The sequence below is a fragment of the Erithacus rubecula genome (genome assembly GCF_903797595.1).
Source record: "Erithacus rubecula genome assembly, chromosome: 6".
Taxonomy (NCBI): Eukaryota; Metazoa; Chordata; class Aves; order Passeriformes; family Muscicapidae; genus Erithacus; species Erithacus rubecula.
The window spans coordinates 21,082,632-21,101,308 of NC_136688.1; the positions used below are offsets into that span (position 1 = coordinate 21,082,632).

General features: G+C 48.6%; 1 protein-coding gene and 1 long non-coding RNA gene across 4 annotated transcripts in view; both read left to right on the forward strand.

Moving 5' to 3' along the window:
• The window catches only part of LOC306803855, a 62,400-nt gene extending 59,395 nt beyond the window's left edge, over positions 1-3,005 (forward strand). For all 3 annotated transcript variants that reach the window (XR_013774721.1, XR_013774722.1, XR_013774723.1), the window contains 2 exons: positions 957-1,121; positions 2,036-3,005. This is a non-coding gene — a long non-coding RNA (uncharacterized lncRNA). The remainder of the gene's footprint in view (positions 1-956; positions 1,122-2,035) is intronic.
• A 1,721-nt stretch (positions 3,006-4,726) lies between these two features.
• The window catches only part of HSD17B12 (hydroxysteroid 17-beta dehydrogenase 12), an 81,072-nt gene continuing 67,121 nt past the window's right edge, over positions 4,727-18,677 (forward strand). Inside the window, 2 exon segments of the mRNA XM_079308485.1 lie at positions 4,727-4,839; positions 4,841-5,175. Of these exon segments, the coding sequence (XP_079164611.1) occupies positions 4,742-4,839; positions 4,841-5,175 (433 nt within the window). The 5' untranslated portion in view covers positions 4,727-4,741.

Below are 18,677 nucleotides of genomic sequence, written 5' to 3' on the forward strand. Positions count from 1 at the left end.
CCATCATTACAATGAACTCAGTAATTGATAAGGTGTATTGAGAGATTTGTTGGCGTGCCTGAATGGTTCTTGCAGAGCTCTTAACAGAATGGACAATGAAGATTACATTCTTAGGGTTTCTAATTTTTGCCTCAGTGTGCAGTGGGGCAGGGTGTCTTAATTTGGGTCCATGGGTATAGGTAAAGACATACTGCAGTGCTCAGCATTGCAGCAGCCAGGCCCTTTATTGAATCTGGCCTCACTGCAATAAGTGTGAGTAATGGTAAGAGAGGCATGAGAGCAGAATGACTGTACAGGGGGGAAAGCTGCTCTTGAGTTGCTAGAGTGAAAAACATATTTGTAAAGGGATAAAATTAGTGCTGGGTACAAGAATGCCATTTAATGAAACAAATGACTATACTGCTCAGTGGCACAAAAAAACGTGACACCTGACAGATAACCAGCAGTCTCCCTTCCCTGTCTCGGGGTTGCTGCAGAGCAGACAGCATTTCTGGCAGTCCTGGGCAGGCTAGGGTGACAAGTAGATCCCAGTGCTGAGGCTTCCTGAGCCGAGACCCCCGAGCCACAGGTCTCACTGCTGGGACAGTGAGTGACTCTCTGTGGGCTTGTAGTGAGAAGTGTTTTCCTCAGGTACTGAGAGAGAGGGGAAGGAGGGAGATATGGGAATATGGTCCCACTGAGAATTGTATTGCTTGTGAGGTACTTGTGGCAGCAATGTCACAGGAAAACTTCATAATAAAAATTGAATGTTTCTTTTTGTTGAGTGCTCTTTTATCCCCTGTTCATTGTATTTTATTGCTCCTGTACTATATTTTTGCTTTCTTTGTCTCCTTTTTGATGTAGTTCTGTGTCCTTACTTTTTGTTTCTTATTGTTGCATTCTTAGTCATGCATGTCACTACTTCTTTAGCTTTCTTAAAGACTTCTCTCTTGTCTCTGTTGTGATCTGCTGTACAGCTTGGCCACGGTCCATATGATGGAGCAATGTAGCCAAGCTGTGGGTTGACCGAGGTTTGCATCATTGCCCTGACCCAGATTGCATCTGCAGTCATCTGGAACTGACTACACGCCTGAACTGATAAAAGAGGCTCTGGAAATATGGATCTCTGGGGCCTTGGCAAGGTATCCTCGTATGTGTCTGCATGTTGATGTGTGAGTACACTCAAAATGCCTGTCAGTTCCATCAGCTCAGCCGACTGGGTGCTCCTTTGGGATTTGCAGCAGCTTACAGCAAATGGGTACAGACCTGCAAAGCTCATGAGAATACTGGGATTAACCCTGGAATGGGGAATATGCCTGTTGCTCAGGAATGTGTGATGCCCATAAGCAAAAGATGTAAACCCCCTCATTTGACCTTTGTATAATTCTTTCCCTTCCAGTGAGTCCCTTTCCCTGCCTGTGACTCATCTTCTTCTAAATGTAGACTGTAAGCCTCTCAGAGGACTGCCTTTCTCTCCAAGCAGGGTAGCATAAAAAATAGCAACACTTTTGAATAACCACTATGATTTCTTTTAATGCAAAAAAAAACCCCAAAAAACCACTAGAGAACTGCCTTGCTGTGTCTGCTTCTCTGTCAAGGGGTTTATCAGTCTCCTTGAGAGAACAGCGGGGCAGGTTCTGCCCTGACCTGCAACAAGAAGGTTGCTCAGACAAGGTATCTCAGGAGCAGCACAACTGCAGGGCAGGAGATAATATAATACAATATGGGTAGACTCTGACAGAGACCAACAAATTTTTCATAGCAACCATGTTCTTCCTTCACTATTTCTGACCCGTTTGTAATTGGCAGCATCCTCTTGGTACCTACAGTGCAGCTTACATGAATGTCCAGTAGGAAGTTGCCTGCTCCCTTCAGCAGGTTGCCCAATGCTCCTCTCCTTTCCTCCAGCCTCTATGTGCACTGTCCAGCTGCCCAGTCCACTTCTGTTCTCAACACTTAGTGACTCTGGTGACCACTGTTACCTTCCATCCTGTACTTCAGCTCTTATGTTGTCTTTCACTTTAGTAGATCTCTTTTCTACCTTTTCTATTTCCAGATGCTTGTGCCATATCCACCTGTCCTCTGGAAGACAAAAGAGTGAGGATCAGCACTGTGTCATTTATTCTGCAAAAATTGAACAGATGAAAACTGCCTTGACAGCCAATAGAAGAAAGTAGTGTGATATGGCCACAGCAAGCACATGTTCTATCTAACAATTGCACAATGATCCCAACAAGGAGTGGCACTCAACCTCCCTGTGATTACCTCTGTTCTTTTCTTTTGCTGTAACAATATAGTTTCTTTCCAACACACAAGTGTTTATGCAAAAAATGCCAAGATCCTCTATACAGATTAAAATGGGTTTACAATTCAATGAAAGACTGGTGTGGAACAAGAGGAAAATTATCTCAGTATTTTGCACTTTTTTGTAATGGAAGTCCTGTCTTTGGAGTGTGTTATATCCACTACACACTTGGTGAGGCCTATAAGGATTTTCCTTGTGTAATGGCTGCTGGAGTTAGCCCTAGCATATCACACTATTCCCAAAATGATGTCCAATATGCAATAGGTGGGCTCTCTTGGGAAAAATGCAGGAAGAAAACTTGGTGAGAGAAGGATGGATGCTTTGTGTTGTGAAATAGGACAAAATCCTGTGATACGTTCCCTCCTATGAGGTCTGATACCACTGCTTTTGATAAAGATTAATTTCTAAAAATCAACTGTAAAGCTTTAGGTGAGCCAATAAGACAGTGACTTGACTAATTTTTCATTGCAAAGTATATGATACTTTCATATCTTTAATTGACATCAATGCAGACAGTGTGCTGTTGAATCCAATGAAATTTGAATCCCATATAAATTTATTTTCCACAATTAGATTATTAACAGAAGCCTTTGATTTCTATTAATTATGTATTTTGAGTGAAAAGCTATTTTGTGTATATGTATTTAATAACAGAAAATGTAGCAAACATTTATTTTTGATAAACTAATAAAAGGAATAAATTGATCACAGCAAATTTTCATTTAATTTCTTTGGTCTTGTTTCCCTTAGCATAGACGAAAGGTGCAGCCTCAGGTATCTCAGGATGCACAGTTCTTTGTATCAGGTAGTTGATGTCATACAAGTGCATCTTGCTTCTAAATGAGAGCTTTGAAGTGGCAGTAGTGCTTGTAAGTGCATTCACATGGCACCATGGTCAGCTTGTGGCCTCAAGGTGCGACATGCAGGGTACTGCTTATCTGGTACAATTAAGGTGGCACCTTACATGAGCACTTTCCAAACTCTGAAGCAGGCAAAGGTTAGGAAATGTGGAATGGGATGAGGAAAGAGAAATTGCAGAGCACTTGTAAATCCATTGAGTTTACAATGAGTGGTCTGCAGGACTGGATCTGCAAAGGGAAGCCAGTCCTGAGGAGTGCAAGGATTTGGCAGGTGAGGCTCCTGGAGGCTGCCTCTGCCACCAACGTGATGTGTGGCAAGTAACGCAGAGGAGTGGATGAGGGGAACGTGGCTGCAGCCTGCAGCTGGTACAGCTTGGACATCTTCAGCAGTAGTGCCTGCATTTGGTGTGACCTATTTGCCAGTCCAGGAGAGAAAGGAAAGGCAACATTAAGACTACCCTCTGTGCTACTTGTTAATAACTCCGATGGATGCCGATCTCCAAAAAACCTTATATAAACAAGGTTTCTTACTGCTTGAACTAAGGTAATTGTCAAGTAAGTGATATAAAAGGCTTGTTTTCTAGAAAAAAAAAAAAAAAAAAAAAAAAAAAGTTGTCACTGAAAGTTTCAAGAGGCTCCCTTTAAAAACAGCAGTCCTCTATACCTCAACTGGTCTTCTCTGGCATTTTAATTGACCCACACCTTACACCAAATTGTCACTGACTTTCCATGCTCCTCAGCACTCCTGCCGCTTCAGCCTGTCGAGGCAATACATCTCAACCATGAGCTCTCTCAGGGCTTCAACCTCCCACAGCCTGCACCGTCCCACATTCTCTCGGCCCCAGGCTCTCTCCTGGGAGGGAGGGAAAAACCCGGCCCCCTCAGCGAGGTACGGGCGGCATGGCCTAGCAAGTGGTGGGACAGCAGGCGGCGGAGCTTTGTGCCCTTCACTCCCATGGAAGGAGCCACCGACGGGGTGTGTGTGTCGCTTCAGAGGCGTCTCCTACCCTGCTCCCGAGCGCCGGCCTTCCTAACCCAGCGTGTGCGGGGCTCTGCGACAGAGGCCGTGTCAAACGGGCAGGTGAAGGGCGACGGGGCAGGGCCAGTCCAGGCGCGGCACAAGTGGTCAGCTCAGGGGAAATATTTCAGGGAGCCTCCGTCGACCTTGGATCTTACTGGGGAAGACAGATGGAAGTGGGTCAGAGGGACAGCGCTGCCAGCCCCGCGGTGCGTGGAGAGCAGTGGCAGCTGGGCTGTGGCGCCCAGCCCCGCTTTCCCCGGGATGGACTTTCCCTGGTGCGGGTTCCCTGTGCCCGGGGGTCCCTGCGGGCCGGTGCCGTGCCGTGCCGTGCCGTGCCGTGCCGTGCCGTGCCGATCGCGGCTCGGCTCCGTAGGCGAGCGCAGTGCAGGGCTGGGGGGAGGGGAACTCAGGGACATATTCGAGTGCGAGGCGGAGCCTGAGCATTTTATGAATGGGCTCATATGACGTCAGTAGGGGCGGGAGCAGAGGCCCCGTGTTCCACCAGTCCGGCGAGGCTCCCGGACGGCGGGGCCAATCGAAGCGCGGCAGCGCGGTGACGGCCATGCCCGCCGGCCAATGGCGACAAGAGAGCGGTGCCGACCACGTGGGGCGCAGGCCGCAAGTAGTACGGGGGCGTGTGGCCGCTCGCAGCCTGCCCCCCCCCTCCCCGGCGCGGCGGGGCCGGGCGGCCCCAGGGCGGGCGGGCCCGGCCGCGTTGCCGGGTTACCCGGTGGCTGAGAGGCCCCTCCGCCAATCGCGGCGGGGCGGGGGCGGGCGCCGTGACGGCTGCGGGGCGGCGGTGGCCGGGAGGGCTCAGTCCGGCCGCGGCAGCCTCCGCAGCATGGTGGCTCCCGCCGCGCTCCCGGCCGCCGGCCTCTTCTACTGGGTGGGCGCGCTGGGCGCTCTGTACGCGGCGGCGTTGGCCTCGTACCGCCTGCTGGCCGGGCTCCGCGTCTGGGTTCTGAGTAGCGGCGCGGCCGCCGTGGGGCCGGCGCTGGGCGCCTGGGCAGGTGAGTGCGCGTCCCGCCGCCCCCGCCGCGGCTCTTTCTCCGGTGCCCCCTCGGGCCGGTGCAGGGACTTCGCGGGGGAGCGGCCTCGGCCCGGTGGGGAAGGACGCGGGCGGCGGGGACCGGCCTTCGGGGGAACCGGGGCAGTCTGGCGGAGCGCCCGTGGGGCGACAGCCGGGTCCGGGACGGGCCGGTCTGGGACAGCGGCTGAGGGGCCGGCGGGTTCCACTGCTCTGCCGCGTGGCCCCCGGCGAGCCTGGAGCCGCTGTCAGGCTGCCCCCGAAACGTGCAGGGCCGGAGCGCGCCGGTCGGGTCGGGCCGGTCCTGAGAGAAGCGCAGGTTGTTGAGATTTGTGGGCGGGCACGGCGTGTTTGAACTTGGTGTCTGTGGGGCGGCCGGGCGCGCAGCGCGGCTCCGGGGCCGCGCAGCCGGGCCCGCTCCGCAGTTCCCAGCGCGGCCGGTCGGTGCGCGCCGCCCCCTCCGCGCCGGCCTCGCGCCTCATCGCTGACGTCAGGCCCGCCCCGTGCCCGCCGCCCCCGGAGGAGCGGCCGCTGCCGGCGCGGCGGGAGCCGGCACCGCGCGGGCCCGGCCGGCACCGCGGGCACCGCGCTGGCCCTGCCGCGGCGTCCCGGGAGAAGAGCTGGGCGCAGGGCGCGGGGAGAGCCCTGCCAGAGCGGCGCGAAACTTGGGCCCACCCGGCCTGCTCCCCAGCTCGGTCCCGGGCCGCGCTCGGAAAGGGGCTGAAGTACGAGTGGCCCTCCCTGTGGAGGGGGTGACAGCAGCGGTGGCGGCACCTTTTAGCTGGCATCCCCGAAATACAGGAGCGCTGTGGAAGTACAGCAGAGGCTGTTGCCGGGGTATTTTCAGTGCTACGCTGCTCTAACTTTTCTCAGTTCTTCGGTTCCTGGTCATAGGAGCCACGCTGGGGAAAGTCAGTTTCTTCCTAGTCTGCCACTGTGGCCTTTCAGTAATGATGAGGCGATAAAAAGGGCTTCTCTGCTGGTGTGACAGATCAGACCGAGGGAACTTTCAAATCCGCTCTTGGAAAAGTCATTGGAAAGGGCAAGTCCTGTGCCCGATTAAGAATCGATAAGGTGGACCACAGAAATAATTGTAGTTTGTAAGTGTGTTTAGGATGAGATGACAGTTTAAAAGGATGCAAAAGATGCCCCCTTCTCTCAAGGGGAGTAGGAGGACATCAAGTACTCAGCTGCTGCAGCTGCTGCTTCCAGGTGTCAGACCTGTAGGCAGAGCAGCCCTGCAACAAGCTGGTTGATTGTCGGGCTTGTGACTGTGCTCCCCCATCACCTCTGCTGCAGCCAATACACAACTTGCATGTGAACACATGCCTGGGTAGTTCAATGTCTGCTTCTGTGAGACACCAATAAACCACCAGCACTGCCACTGGCAACGTACAAAATGCCAGAGTGTGAGTCCTGTGTGCACAGACTTGAAGAGCAGCAGCTGTGTTTTGGATAAGTTACTGCTTTACATACAAATAACCAAGGCCCAGCTCTTCCTTTCAGCTGGAGGAATAATATGGCTGGCACAGGACACCTAAAACTTCTTTTACTTTCTAATATGGTTTTGAATACGTTACTGCATTATCAGTTGCCTGCTGGCTTGTGCTGCATCATGGAAGTCTTGGTGGCCACTTGAGCTTGTTTTGCATTATTTCAAACATGGAAGTTTGCAGTGCTTAAGCCAAGTGCAGCTTATCAGCTGGAACCACAAACCATACAGCAGATCTTCCCACAGTCCCATCCTCAACTATCCAGAGCAAATGCCAAATCCTCTGTCACTGTTTTGTACAAGTACAGGCAGCAGCAGGCCACTGTATGTGGCCAGTGGCTGCTCACAGAAATTGTTCTTTCTCTGCCAAGATTGTGGTTTCAAGGCAAGGAGGAAGAGGAGCAGTGGCAGCACAGCTAGATTCCGTGTTTATTGCTCTGCTCTAAAGTGGGAGCATTGCTCCAGTGTCAAGGAGAATGGAGAAATAGGGTGATAATGCCTGCTGTCACTGTAGAAAGACATGTGGTCATCATGAATTAGGTGTTGTTTGCCCTCTGTGTGCAGCTCATGCTGGTGAGCTGCTGCATTATTGGGACAGCTGCTGTAGTCTGCAGCTGAAATGAGGAGAGGTTGTCTTAGTCTGAATAAGCACTGGGGTGGTTTGCCCCTGAGGTATGTTTGGCTGGGCAGGCTCTCTGTTTCCTCTCATGGAAAGGAGGATGGAGGCACAGCTGCAGGTATGTTGGGTCATCTTGAGAATTAGCAAATTACCAAGTCATACTGTAGGAAGAAGTGAGTTTCCTTTTTTTCTGGTATTTTAAAAAACAGTGTTATTTTAAGATTTGATACTAATTGGCTGCTGTAGTTACTGTGTTAATATATTTTTTCTAGTGCACAGCTAGAGAGCAACTTTATAAAAACCCTAAAACACGCCCTAAAACACAAGTCCTTTTGGAAGGACTTCTTACTGCCCTTTAACTCTTCTACATGTCCAAAATTGGGTTGCAAATTCTTTCCTTGTTTTCTCAGAGGTTTTTTTTGGATGCATATATGCAATTGCTTCTGTCTATGCTTGGTCTAATTTAGTGGTATTTAGAAGGAGAGGATGGAAGGAGGAGGAACAAACTCATGAACTGATAATGTACTCGGGGAAAATTAGGTTTGTACTACTTGAAATAGCACCTCTTCTGACAAAAAGTTTTTCTACAGTCACAGTTATATGTGAAGGTCTGTATGCAGTTTTTCTGGTTTTTCTCTCTGTAAAACTTGCATCTGGCTTGGTTTTTGGCTACAGTGAAGTATAGTATGGATGTTGGGTGGGTGTCTCAATGTGAGATTTCTAGGTGCATCTTGAGAGACTATACAGTGAAAACTGCTGGGTTGAGTGTTCTACCTTTAATGTGCCTCATAAGTTGGTAAAACAGGATAAGAATAACAGCTCCTGTGTCTGAAAAACAATGTAGTTAAATAAGCCACAGACTCAATAGGACCAGAGTGCCAAGGAGTCATTCTGAATTCACCAAGAATACAGCAAAGATGTGCCTGTTCCCCTGCCTTCCTCTAGAAACAGACAGATCTGTTGGTAGTGCTAATTGTTGTGATCCACAGTGGTATTTTCTTCTCCCATTGATGTAGTGGCAGGCAGCCACCTTGCTTCTCTGCCATTGAAAATTGGGTGTATTCTGTAGTACAGTGTCTGGAGCAGGGAACTGTCTGCTGCTGTTATAGCTCCCATTTGGAGAGTTGCCGTGTCTCCTATTTTAGGAAGCCGCCTCTTTTTGGGAAAACATGAAATCATTTTTCTGCTCCTTCCCTTCAGTAACTTGGTGAAATGAATTCAAAATCCTCTGGTAATTTAGACTGGGAGGGACTCGGGAGGCTTGTAGTCCAACCTCCTGACTGGAGCAGGGTCAGCTGTGTAATCAGACCAGTTTGGTCTATATGCAGATAATCAACTTTACACACTGTCTGTGCAAGTTGGGTTGACCTGGTGCTCTAAAGTATCTAACGTCTTGGTTGTGTGGTTACTTAAGCTTTTTGTTTCTTTTTTTCCTGTCTCAACATTGCACATATTTTGATGATAAATGTGTTTTTTCCCCCTGATTTTCTGTATCTGAAGCAATGTGTTAGCTGGAAACAAAGTTTATTTTGATTGTGTGATTGGCCGTATGACACTTGAAGAAAAGTCCTGCTTTCTTTCAAACCTCACAGTGGCTTAGAAAAGCATCCACTTCTTCCCCCAGTGCCTTTGATAGAGTCATGGCTGAATAATCATACATTTAGTGGTTACAAGATGTCTGATAGTGGTGATGCTTTCTCATGTGGTGAATACAGCTGTACAGTTGTATTTGGGCCAACAAGCGTTTGTGAAGATGAGCTTGCCTTAATTAAGCTTCTTGGAGTTTATTCACTATCATGCAAAATTAACTGAATGTGTGCAATTTGCACTGGGTTTCTTGAAAAAGAATTTGTGAGAGGTAGTTAATCAGGACTGTGCTTTCAACTGCCTCTAACTTTCTGTAATTTGGTTTTAGACAAAACACCCTTATTCAGTCTTAAACCCTTCTTTTCCTATGTAAATACTTAACAAAAACTTCTTTGAGCAGCAGCAAAGCTGGGTGACCCTTCTCTGCCTTTTTGTCGGCTTCTTTTACTTAACAAGGGCTATGCATAGTCTGGCATCTAAGAATAGCAACTTGTGCACCAGGGCCACTGAGGGAGGCATGAAAAATGGATGTAACTGGGTACACGAGCAGTGGAGTAGATATTTCATTGTGTCTGTACAGTCAGGTCTTTTGAAAAGTAAGAATATGGGTGCAATTCCCAAATTCTTATTGACTAGTAAGTTGAGATAATAACAAGCTCTATAAATCAGACCTTATCAATAATATTATTAAATTAAGAAAATGTAATGCTTATGTCAAGAGGAAGAAGTCTAAGAAGAGGGCTAGCTGGATTTTATGCTTGTGAATGGTTTGAGTTAGATTCCATCTGTAAGGTTATGCTTTCTGTGGTCTCTAGAAATGATGTCCTGTGAAACAGACCCTGATCTTTTTATAAAGTTCTTGGTGTATCCTTAGTGAAATAAGTCGATGGTAAAATATTTTCGTTGCAATTTAAGAGCTCCATACAGAGAACATTCACTGCTGATCAGGTGCTAACTTGTTGATGACTTTGAGCTGCTTTCACAATCAGTGTCGTTTTTCCTTAGCATCGAGTGAAATAGTTGTTACCTTAAAGTTTCTTGCTTTTCTGCAAGCAAGTTTCAATCCCGGTTGCACAAACAAGTGCAGTCTTGCTTTGCAGGTGTTTCACAATGTGCAGTGGTAAATAGTTATGACAGACCATGTCATAAGTCACTGTTGCAGATTTAAACAGCCACAGTGGGGCAATGTGTGATGAAGGCTTAGTTAGCAGGGAGATGGAGGGGGAGGGAGTTTCAACCTCTCTGAGCGTTGCTCTCCCTCCAGGATATGAGAGGACAGGCTCTGTCCAGCTCCCCATTTTCCCTGTGCTTGAGTGCTTGCTTGGCTGTTGTGTGCAGAGCTTTGGGGGAACTTTTGGTTATCTCTTATTCTTTAGCTGAATCACTTAGTCAGGGATGTATCATCTTCAGCACTTCAGATCAATGGTGAAGTTTTTCTGGCCTTGAGAACCTTCTGGTTCTCAATTCTGGATGCTATCCTTGAATGAAATAAAGTATGGCACTTGTTAACTTGAAAAGTAATGTTAAGAACATGTGAAAATATGCCAGCTTGCTTGTAAACTAACTTGTGATTGTGACAGCCTGAGTGAAATGTGCAGACTGAACTCAGAGCATGCTTTGTTTTCTTGTATGGCTATCTGCAAACTTCTTCTGAAAGGCCACTGCACTGAAGAGGGACTCAGAGAACAGTCTGATGCAAGTGTCCTAATCCTGTCTGTATTCCCCATGTATGCCTTTTCCTATTTGCCATGTGTTTCCAAGTATCCACCCTAAATTTTCTCTAGTAAAAATTTAGCTGTCTTCCTTCAGTCATCAGTCCTAGTCATAGCTGGTAATTTAGAAGACTTCTGTCAGTGTATCCCTTCAGCCTGTGCTTTGTTGGACTAAGCAAACTTCCACAGCAGTCCAGGAGAAGTGGGATCTCAGACCGTTTCTCTAGACTCAGCAGCTTGTGCTGTGTGGTGTTTGAGGGGGCTGTAACTCCTTCAGAGACCTTGCAGCTCTTGGTGAGTCAGGGAGGCTCTCTAGTATTTTTTACATAGGCTACTGCTATTAAGAAACCCTAAAATCAGTCCTGCTTCCTAGACAATATAAAGTTATCAACCATACTCTGCTATTTTCTACAATTCTGCTCTCTTTCTGGTGCTTGCTTACTTCTTTCAGATGTTTTCATTTGCACATACTACTGACTCTGCTTAGTAGGATTGCTCAGCACTTACTGCACTGAGTGCTCCTTTTTGTACTCTCTGGTCAGAAGAGTAGAGGGAGAGCAACTGCTCAGAGCCCAGATGTCCAGAGTCCCAGTTCTGCTGTGTCTTTCCTGATGGCCTTCAGCCCTCCCTTTCTGGCTCATGCCAGCACATTAATGTGTATGTGTGGGCACCACCAGCCTCAGCATCAACCAAGATCATAATCTACAGCTCTGCAGTTTGATTCAGAATATGAACACATTTTGCTATGTTTAGCTGCAGGAGCAGAGAGATGTTTGTGGAGGAGGGTTAAATGCTGTAGTATGGTTTTTCCATGTGCAAAAAAGAATCCCCCAAAAACAGCTAATGGTGAGTGGAGGACAGATGTTTGCATTAAGGTGAAAAAATGCTCATATCTTATAAACAGCCTGAGAGGAAAATGCTTGACAATTTATTAGCCCGAAGATGAATAGCTGTGTTATTTTAGGTTAGCTCATTCTCTCAGTCTTCTGTGTGTTTTAAAGTAGGAATAGTTGTAATAGAAACTGGTTACTTAAACAGGGTTGTAATCCAGAGTAGTATCTTGCTCCAGTTTCTTTGGTTTGCTCTTTTAGCCAGTGTGCTTGCTTCACTTTAGGAAGATTACCTGTGAGGTGCCCTGGTGACAGCAAGGAAAGGCATTGTGTAGGAGTGGTGAGCACAAAAATGTCTTCAGCAAGGAAGTCCCAGCTGGAATTGTGCTGGGTGTTAGTACCAGTTGGATAAATGCACTCCTATGTAAGGAACAAGTAAGCTGGCAGGAGTCCCTGAGGTTTCAGAGCTCATAGTGTCCTTTGGGAAAACTGCAGTAGTTCTCCACCTGGGAATTGTTTCTTGGTAGGTGGGTGAAACACATTGTTCTTGGTCTTGTGAATATATTAATTCCTAATCCATAGGGTGAAGATGACCATCTTTGCTATGGAAAGGATAACAGTAAGAAAGTATCTTTCCTGATTATTCTAACAGAAATCCAAATGTGATTGTTTAGGCCTGTATATGAGCACAAATGTGGGATAAACACTGTAACTAGTAGGCAAAGCACTCATTGGGCTTGTACGGTTTCATTATTTACCTAAGTTGCTGCTTCTAGCTTCAGATGGCTTCTGATGCTCACTTACTAGTACGTTTCAGAAAACCTGAGCTCTTAGAGAAATGCAAAAGATTTTTCAGATTGAGTACATTAATATCTGAAAATGCTAGAATTAGGGCAATTCAATGTACCTGTAGTACATTTAATTGCACAAAAGAATTGTACCTTAAATCTGCTACTTTTTGACTCTTGATTTAACTGTAAAATAATGTATTGTTTTTCCAATCTGTGCAAGTTCATAGATTCCTGGAATTAATGTCTAGAGCAGAGCACCATCACCCACTGGGTGAGTCATTAGCAGTGCTGAAATCCTGTTCCACAATATAAGTGTCTCCAGCTAACATGGGAAGAGAGCTATATGCAAAATTTCCTACTGAGCTTCTAATTCACTCCATTGCCCTCAGCAGCAGATGGTGACACCTAGAAGCCTGGGGTTTGGTTGTAGGTTTTGAGAGAAAACTCTTGTTTAGCAGTTCTTAGAACTGTAGTTGAGATACCCAGAAGCTGAGCCTCAGGGAAAATAGTGCCTGTCCCTACTTCTTTTCCCATTTTTGTTACCCTCCCTGCTTCTTTCTCTCCTGAGAGTTCTCTTGTGTTTCTCTCAGGATTCAGTTGCTTGTCAGCTGTGGGAGACAGCTGGGTGGCTCAGGTTCAGGCATGATCTGTGTATGTGCAGACCTTGCTCTCTGGTTGACTGTACAGATGTGGTTTTGGTTGCATGATTTTTACATCTCCCTTCTATTTTGTTCTCTTAAGCAACTGTGAACCACATGTTCTTGAAGGGTGTATTCCATCAGTCATGCCAGAGGGACAGCTGTCTCCACTTCTTGAGGAGCTTGTACTTACTAGACAAAGAAGAGCAGACTTGAGGAGCTCAGCTTCTAGGATTGTTAACCACAATTTTTCCAAAGGATTTTTGTGTGTTAGAAGGCTACCACAGAAGCAGAAAGGGAAATGGGAAGTGATAAGCTCAATGGGACAAAGGTTTTTGTTGCTGATGGGAGGAAATTGTTGTACAGAGACTAAAGAGTCTGGTCTCTTTGCAAGGTATGGTCCCTACTTTTAGATGGAGAGGTTTGTGGATGTGCATGAGGATACATATAGATATAGAAAGCAGAAGGCAGAGAACTATTTCTATTTCTGCAGCTGCTGTTACCCAACCAACACTTGCTTATGCTTGCATGCTGCTCTTCCCTGCTCTCTGCTTCAACACTGGATCCTTGTTCCAACAAGTCCCTCTTCCACATTCCTCATCTGTGACTGACTGATCTGTTTCTCCAAAATTCTGCCATTTTTCTGAAGTCTCTGGAAGACCTGTTTCCCAATGGCTTCTGCCCTTTGCTCCCTTTCCCAGGATTCTTATCCTGCAGCAAAGGTGCTTAATCTATGAACTTGTTATTCTCTATTATTTTGCATGAATCTTTTTTGTTTGAAAGAGGTATATATGCCCAGTATTCCATCTGTCTCAGTGCCATCTGCCAAATAGCTCTCCATCCCCAGAGTGTGGATTCAGTATGGCTCATGAGTCAAGTCTCTAACAGGAGGGAGAAGAAGCAAAGATAGGGCAGTAAAGGATTACTGCACTGCTGGAAGAAGCTGCTACCCTGTCTGCAGTTGAACAAGGGATTAGAGGTAGGATGTCTTGTAGTTTCTGTCCTCAGTTGTCCTGTGTGTCCAACCTAGTGTTTGTATGGCATGGCAGAAAGAGGTGTACTCTTATCTTATCAAGGTGTCCTTAAAGGCAAGCTAATCTGCCCTGATTCAGACTCTCTACCTCAGTCTTTTTTTCCATAGACCCATATCTATGGCAAAACTTTTGGGGCTCCACAACTTTGTGTTTGTTCCCAGATTTTGATGTAGAGTGGTTTTGGTGGACTGGTTCTTCAGCTTGGGTGGTCACTCTAACCTCCAGAGCCTTGTTCATGTTCCTTTGGAATCAGTTTGCTGACACTCAGCAAACATGGTGTCAGTTTATGAAGGAGAGGCCTTTGCTCACAAGAGTGAGTGTATGCTTTTACATCATGGGTTTCTGATTTAAATGTTTAGTGTGGAGAGAAAAAGTGGATGGAGAGCTCTTACTTTGCTTTTTTCCTCCTTATGCTGGCACTGAGGTTGGTCTGTTTGTGTGGTGATCTGGTTAAGGAGCGTGCCCTGCAGAAAATTCCACCCTTGGGGCTATTTATGCTCCATAGACTGCTTTGGTCATATGAATTCCATTGCTGGTGCAACAGAAGGGAAACTTGGTGGTATTATGGAACTGTATGTTGAGATACAGCTGAGCCCAGTGCTCAGCTTGAGTTGCTCCAAGACCAGGCTGCTGCCAAAAGAATTGCAGCTGCTCTGGTCACTGGCTGGCAGCTCTCACTGCTTCCCTTACGTTGCCTCACTTGATGGGGGTGGTGTTGGTGAGATCTGCTTGTGTGGCTGACCTCTAACTCTGCAAGGAAGCTGGGTCAACTTCCTGAGCTGCCTGAAAAGCAGCTGGCAGTCAGATGCTGAGGAAGTAGGTAGGCATGGGTGGTTGGGTGATGTCCTGCAGCTAAGCTGGCTGAAACTGAGCCTAAAACTGCAGAAGACTGTTGTCAGTTCTGTTGCTTGGTGTGGTCTTGATGGGCTGTTCCAAAGTCTTGTTTTGCGTGGTTGTGTGTCAAGATGGGTGGAACGTACCTCTTGTGTGTTTGAGTGGATTGTTTATCAGTTGCAGAGTCTGACTTTGGAAGTCCCTGCTAACAGGTTTTAACTAGCTTCTTTCATTTTCAAAGACTAGGATAATGGTGTTGTATTGGTTTGCTAGTTAGGGTTATTAATTTTAAGAAATAAACCTCTTTGTCATTCCTTTTACAGTAGTTTATAGTATTGTTCTTCCTGTGACCTTGTCCTTGGGGATAGACTGGTTGTGCTTGGCTTTGTTTCAAATTCTTACTCTGGTAACCAAATTCTTGATGTTTTACAGTATTTGAAAGTGGTGGGGTGGGAATCTGTTCATCTGAAAGTCTTTGTAAGCCAAGAAATTTTACTAAAATGAAAGAGGTGGATTTCCAATATGCCAGCTATGCAGAACTTCGGTAGCATCTCAGCCCAGCTGTATTTGTCATTTAGTTGCTGTTGCTGGTTGTGGTTAAATCAAAGTGTAGAATTTCTGATGTATAACATTGCCTTGGCAACATATGAAAATAATGCATTTGTTCAGAAAAATGAGTGAAAAAATATTCCAGCATAGACTAGTTTGTTTCAGTTGCCTAGTAAGCTTTGGATTGAAACTGTGTTTCTTGTGCACTAACCTAGAATTAGTCTTCTCAAACTGACTTTCAGCACAAATTCTTTACTAAATGAGGAAGCAGATTTGAGTAACAATATGTTTTTTTTATAAATGCATATTGTTTTTAAGTAGCCTTTTCTGTAGAAATTAGTTTTTACTTTTATTTTAAAGCTTTACTTTGGGGGGAATTAGTACTATGGGATGCATGTAAGTAAGGGATGCTGATTAAAACTTTTAATTCCCAGTGTGGTACTACATGCACATATTCTTACTAGCTGTGGATTTTCTGCAGTCTGTAGTTTGCCATTATTCCCAAATCTTGGAGCAGTGATCCTGTTGTTAAAAAGCTTATTTTTCCCCCTCTCCTCCTCTTCCTTAAGGTGTCTTAGTTCCTTGGATGCAAGCTATTTCTCTAGCCACAATGGCCATTTTCAGCAGGAATGATGCACCTGAATTCACTGCTGTGACAGTTTGCACATGCAGTGGGCTGCCTGGCCTCTAATCTGGCTATGCTGTGCCCCAGCTGGCCTGTGTTGGACCTGTGCATGTGTCCTGGTGCTTGTGGGACCAGCAGTTTTGGTGAGGTGGCACTGGCTGGCCGAGTGTGTGGTAGGAAAGGTTTACAGTGCCTGAAGGAGAGCAGAAGTGCTGGAACAGGTCCCATTGGCGAGGGGGGACCTTTGTTCAATTTTAGGGGTGTTGTGAAAGAGAGGTTAGAAGGACCTGTGGATAATAAATATGTTTTGTCAGTCTAGTTCTGATCAGTGGAGTAAAGGTGCCAAGATCAGTCTATGCAGATGTGGTAAGAACAACCTCCATTGCTCTTTCAGGTGTCTGACATCTAAAGGAGGGTTTTCTGTTGGACCAGAGAGAGAAGTTCGATTGCTGGCCCCCAGTACCACTCAGAGAGGAGTTGGGGAAACACTAGTGAAAACCTTTTCTGCTGTGGAACCTATGAAGTTGTCTAAATCAAAGAGTCCTTGAGAAGTTGAGATAGGGGGATTGCAAGAGTGGGATGTCAAAAAAGGAAGGAAAGCAGCAAGTAGAAGAGAGATGGGCAGGAGGTACCTGAAGTTGAACAGGGGGCCAGAGGGGTACAACCTGTGGAGTATCCTGGCAATTGGTGGAGTCTGTTCTCTCTTTATAGCATTGCATCTGCAGATAAGGGATGTTGCTGAAAATTCACCCGAGCTACGTTTTTTCCCGAGCCATGGCTGCTGGTTTACTTGCTTGGGACAAGCTGAAGAGTGCTGTCACCGCTTACTTGAGTGGACTCTGTAGATGAAAAGGGCATTGGGGAGATTGCAATGAACGCCTTGGAGAGGGCTGTGGTGGACCTTGACAGGGGAGTGCTGCATTTTTGGTTTAACTCGCCATAGAAGTCTCTCCACTTTGTCAGGGACAAGGTGCACTCTAAAGATAAGGTGAATAGTGCTGTGCTTGTGCCAGTATTCCCTGATGGAGCCGGGGCTCAGTGGGACCTGAAATGCACGCGTGGTATGGGCTGGCGTGGAGGTCCTTCCCTCTGCCGGCCGTGTGTGCCCTGCTGCCTTGTGTTAGGGACAGGAGCACGCAGGCTGCTGGCCCCGAGCTAAGGGCGAGCTCTGTGCTGCGGGCGAATGCTGTGTGGAGGCTGCGGAGACCCGTGGGGCGGGCGGCAGAGAGGGACGGGGGAATGCTCTGCGCTGGGCCGCAGCTCAGCTTGGGCGCGCCGCTGGCCCCGCTGGGAGCCAGGCGCCCGGGCAGTGCGGATCCGGCACCCTGAAGCGTGCGTGCTTGGTATGGGGGCTGATGGCATCCCGCGCTGTGGCATCAGTGTCCGGGAACAGGACGTGCTCCTGGCACGCCGGGCCGGGCTTCACGCGTGGGCGCGGAGCAGCGGCTGCAGGGCGCCGGCGCCCCCGGGCCCTCCGTCCGTCCGTCCGTCTGTCCGCCCCCGCCCGCCCGCCGCGGCGCAGCAGCGCCCCCTGCCGGCCCGCGCGGCGCGCCGAGGCGCGGGCGCTCGGGGCCCTCCCGGCGGGACCGGCCCTCTCTCGGTGCCTCCGGTGGGCGGCGGGGGAAGCCCGCCCGGCTCCCGGGGGAGCCGCTGTCCGCGGGGGAGGCCGGCCCCGCCAAGGGTTAATGTCGCCTCACCTCAGCCGCCCCGGCCGCGGCGAGAGGGGGCGGAGGAGGCGGAGGAGTGGTGCCGTCACTGCGGCGGCTCCCGCGCCGTTACCTAACCGGTGACATAACGCGCTCCCTCCGCTCCGCTTAAGAAGCGCCTGGGGCCATCACGGGGGCCGGCTCGCAGAGCCTGCGGGGCGGTGCTGGGGTCAGCCGGTGTGAGCCCTGCCGGGAGCGCATGGCTTCCTCCGCCCGCATTGCCGCTCCTCCCGGGGCTCCCTGGCTGCCCGCCCCGGGGGGCAGAGCGCTGCCCCGTCCGAGAGCCGGGCGGCGGCGGGGAGCGCCCCTGTGGCGTCCTCCCGAAGTTTCCCGGGCGGGCAGGGCACCGGCGGGGCCGCCGTCCCCCGGCGCTCCGTGGGAGCCGCCGTCCCGGGGCCCGGGATGCGCGGCCGCCTCGCGTGACAGGGATGCTGCCAGGGACACTGGCTGGTCCACGTGCGGCCGGGGGGGCCGGGGCAGCCCGCGCCAGCCCATGCAGTGCCCGCAGGCGCTTCCTCTGCCTCCCTGCTCTGCCAGAGACAGGAAAGTGCACCGAATCAATCGTGGCTGAAACATTTAAGGAGGCTTGATGCGAGCCTCGTTTCCATGGGAAAATCTGGGGAGTTTTCTACCGGGGGGAATACTGCAAGTTTTCAAGGGCTTGGAGTGAAATATAGAAAGCATCGGTGGGCGTTTCTTTATTTAGAAACGGGAAAGCAAAGGCAGTATTGCTCGAGTTCTTCCTTAAATCGGTAAGGCAAGCACCTATTGCAAAACAGCGCCGATACAAATAAAGCAGTCAAGGATTTCTAGAGCGCTTTATCGTAAGAGTCTCCCTAATGCTTTGTGGTAATTTATCGAGGGCATTTCTCATGAGACAACTGTTGCCTTCTAAGTTGATTAACTTGGGCGTGTTAACATTATTCATCTCTTCCACCCCCCCCCGGCCGATAGATAGAAATAATTAAAGCGAATGTAATTAAGAGCGAGGGACGGAAAGTACCTCTGTGGAGCGATAATTACCAGATATGCTCATTTTAGCTAAAACTCACTATATATTTTCGGGTC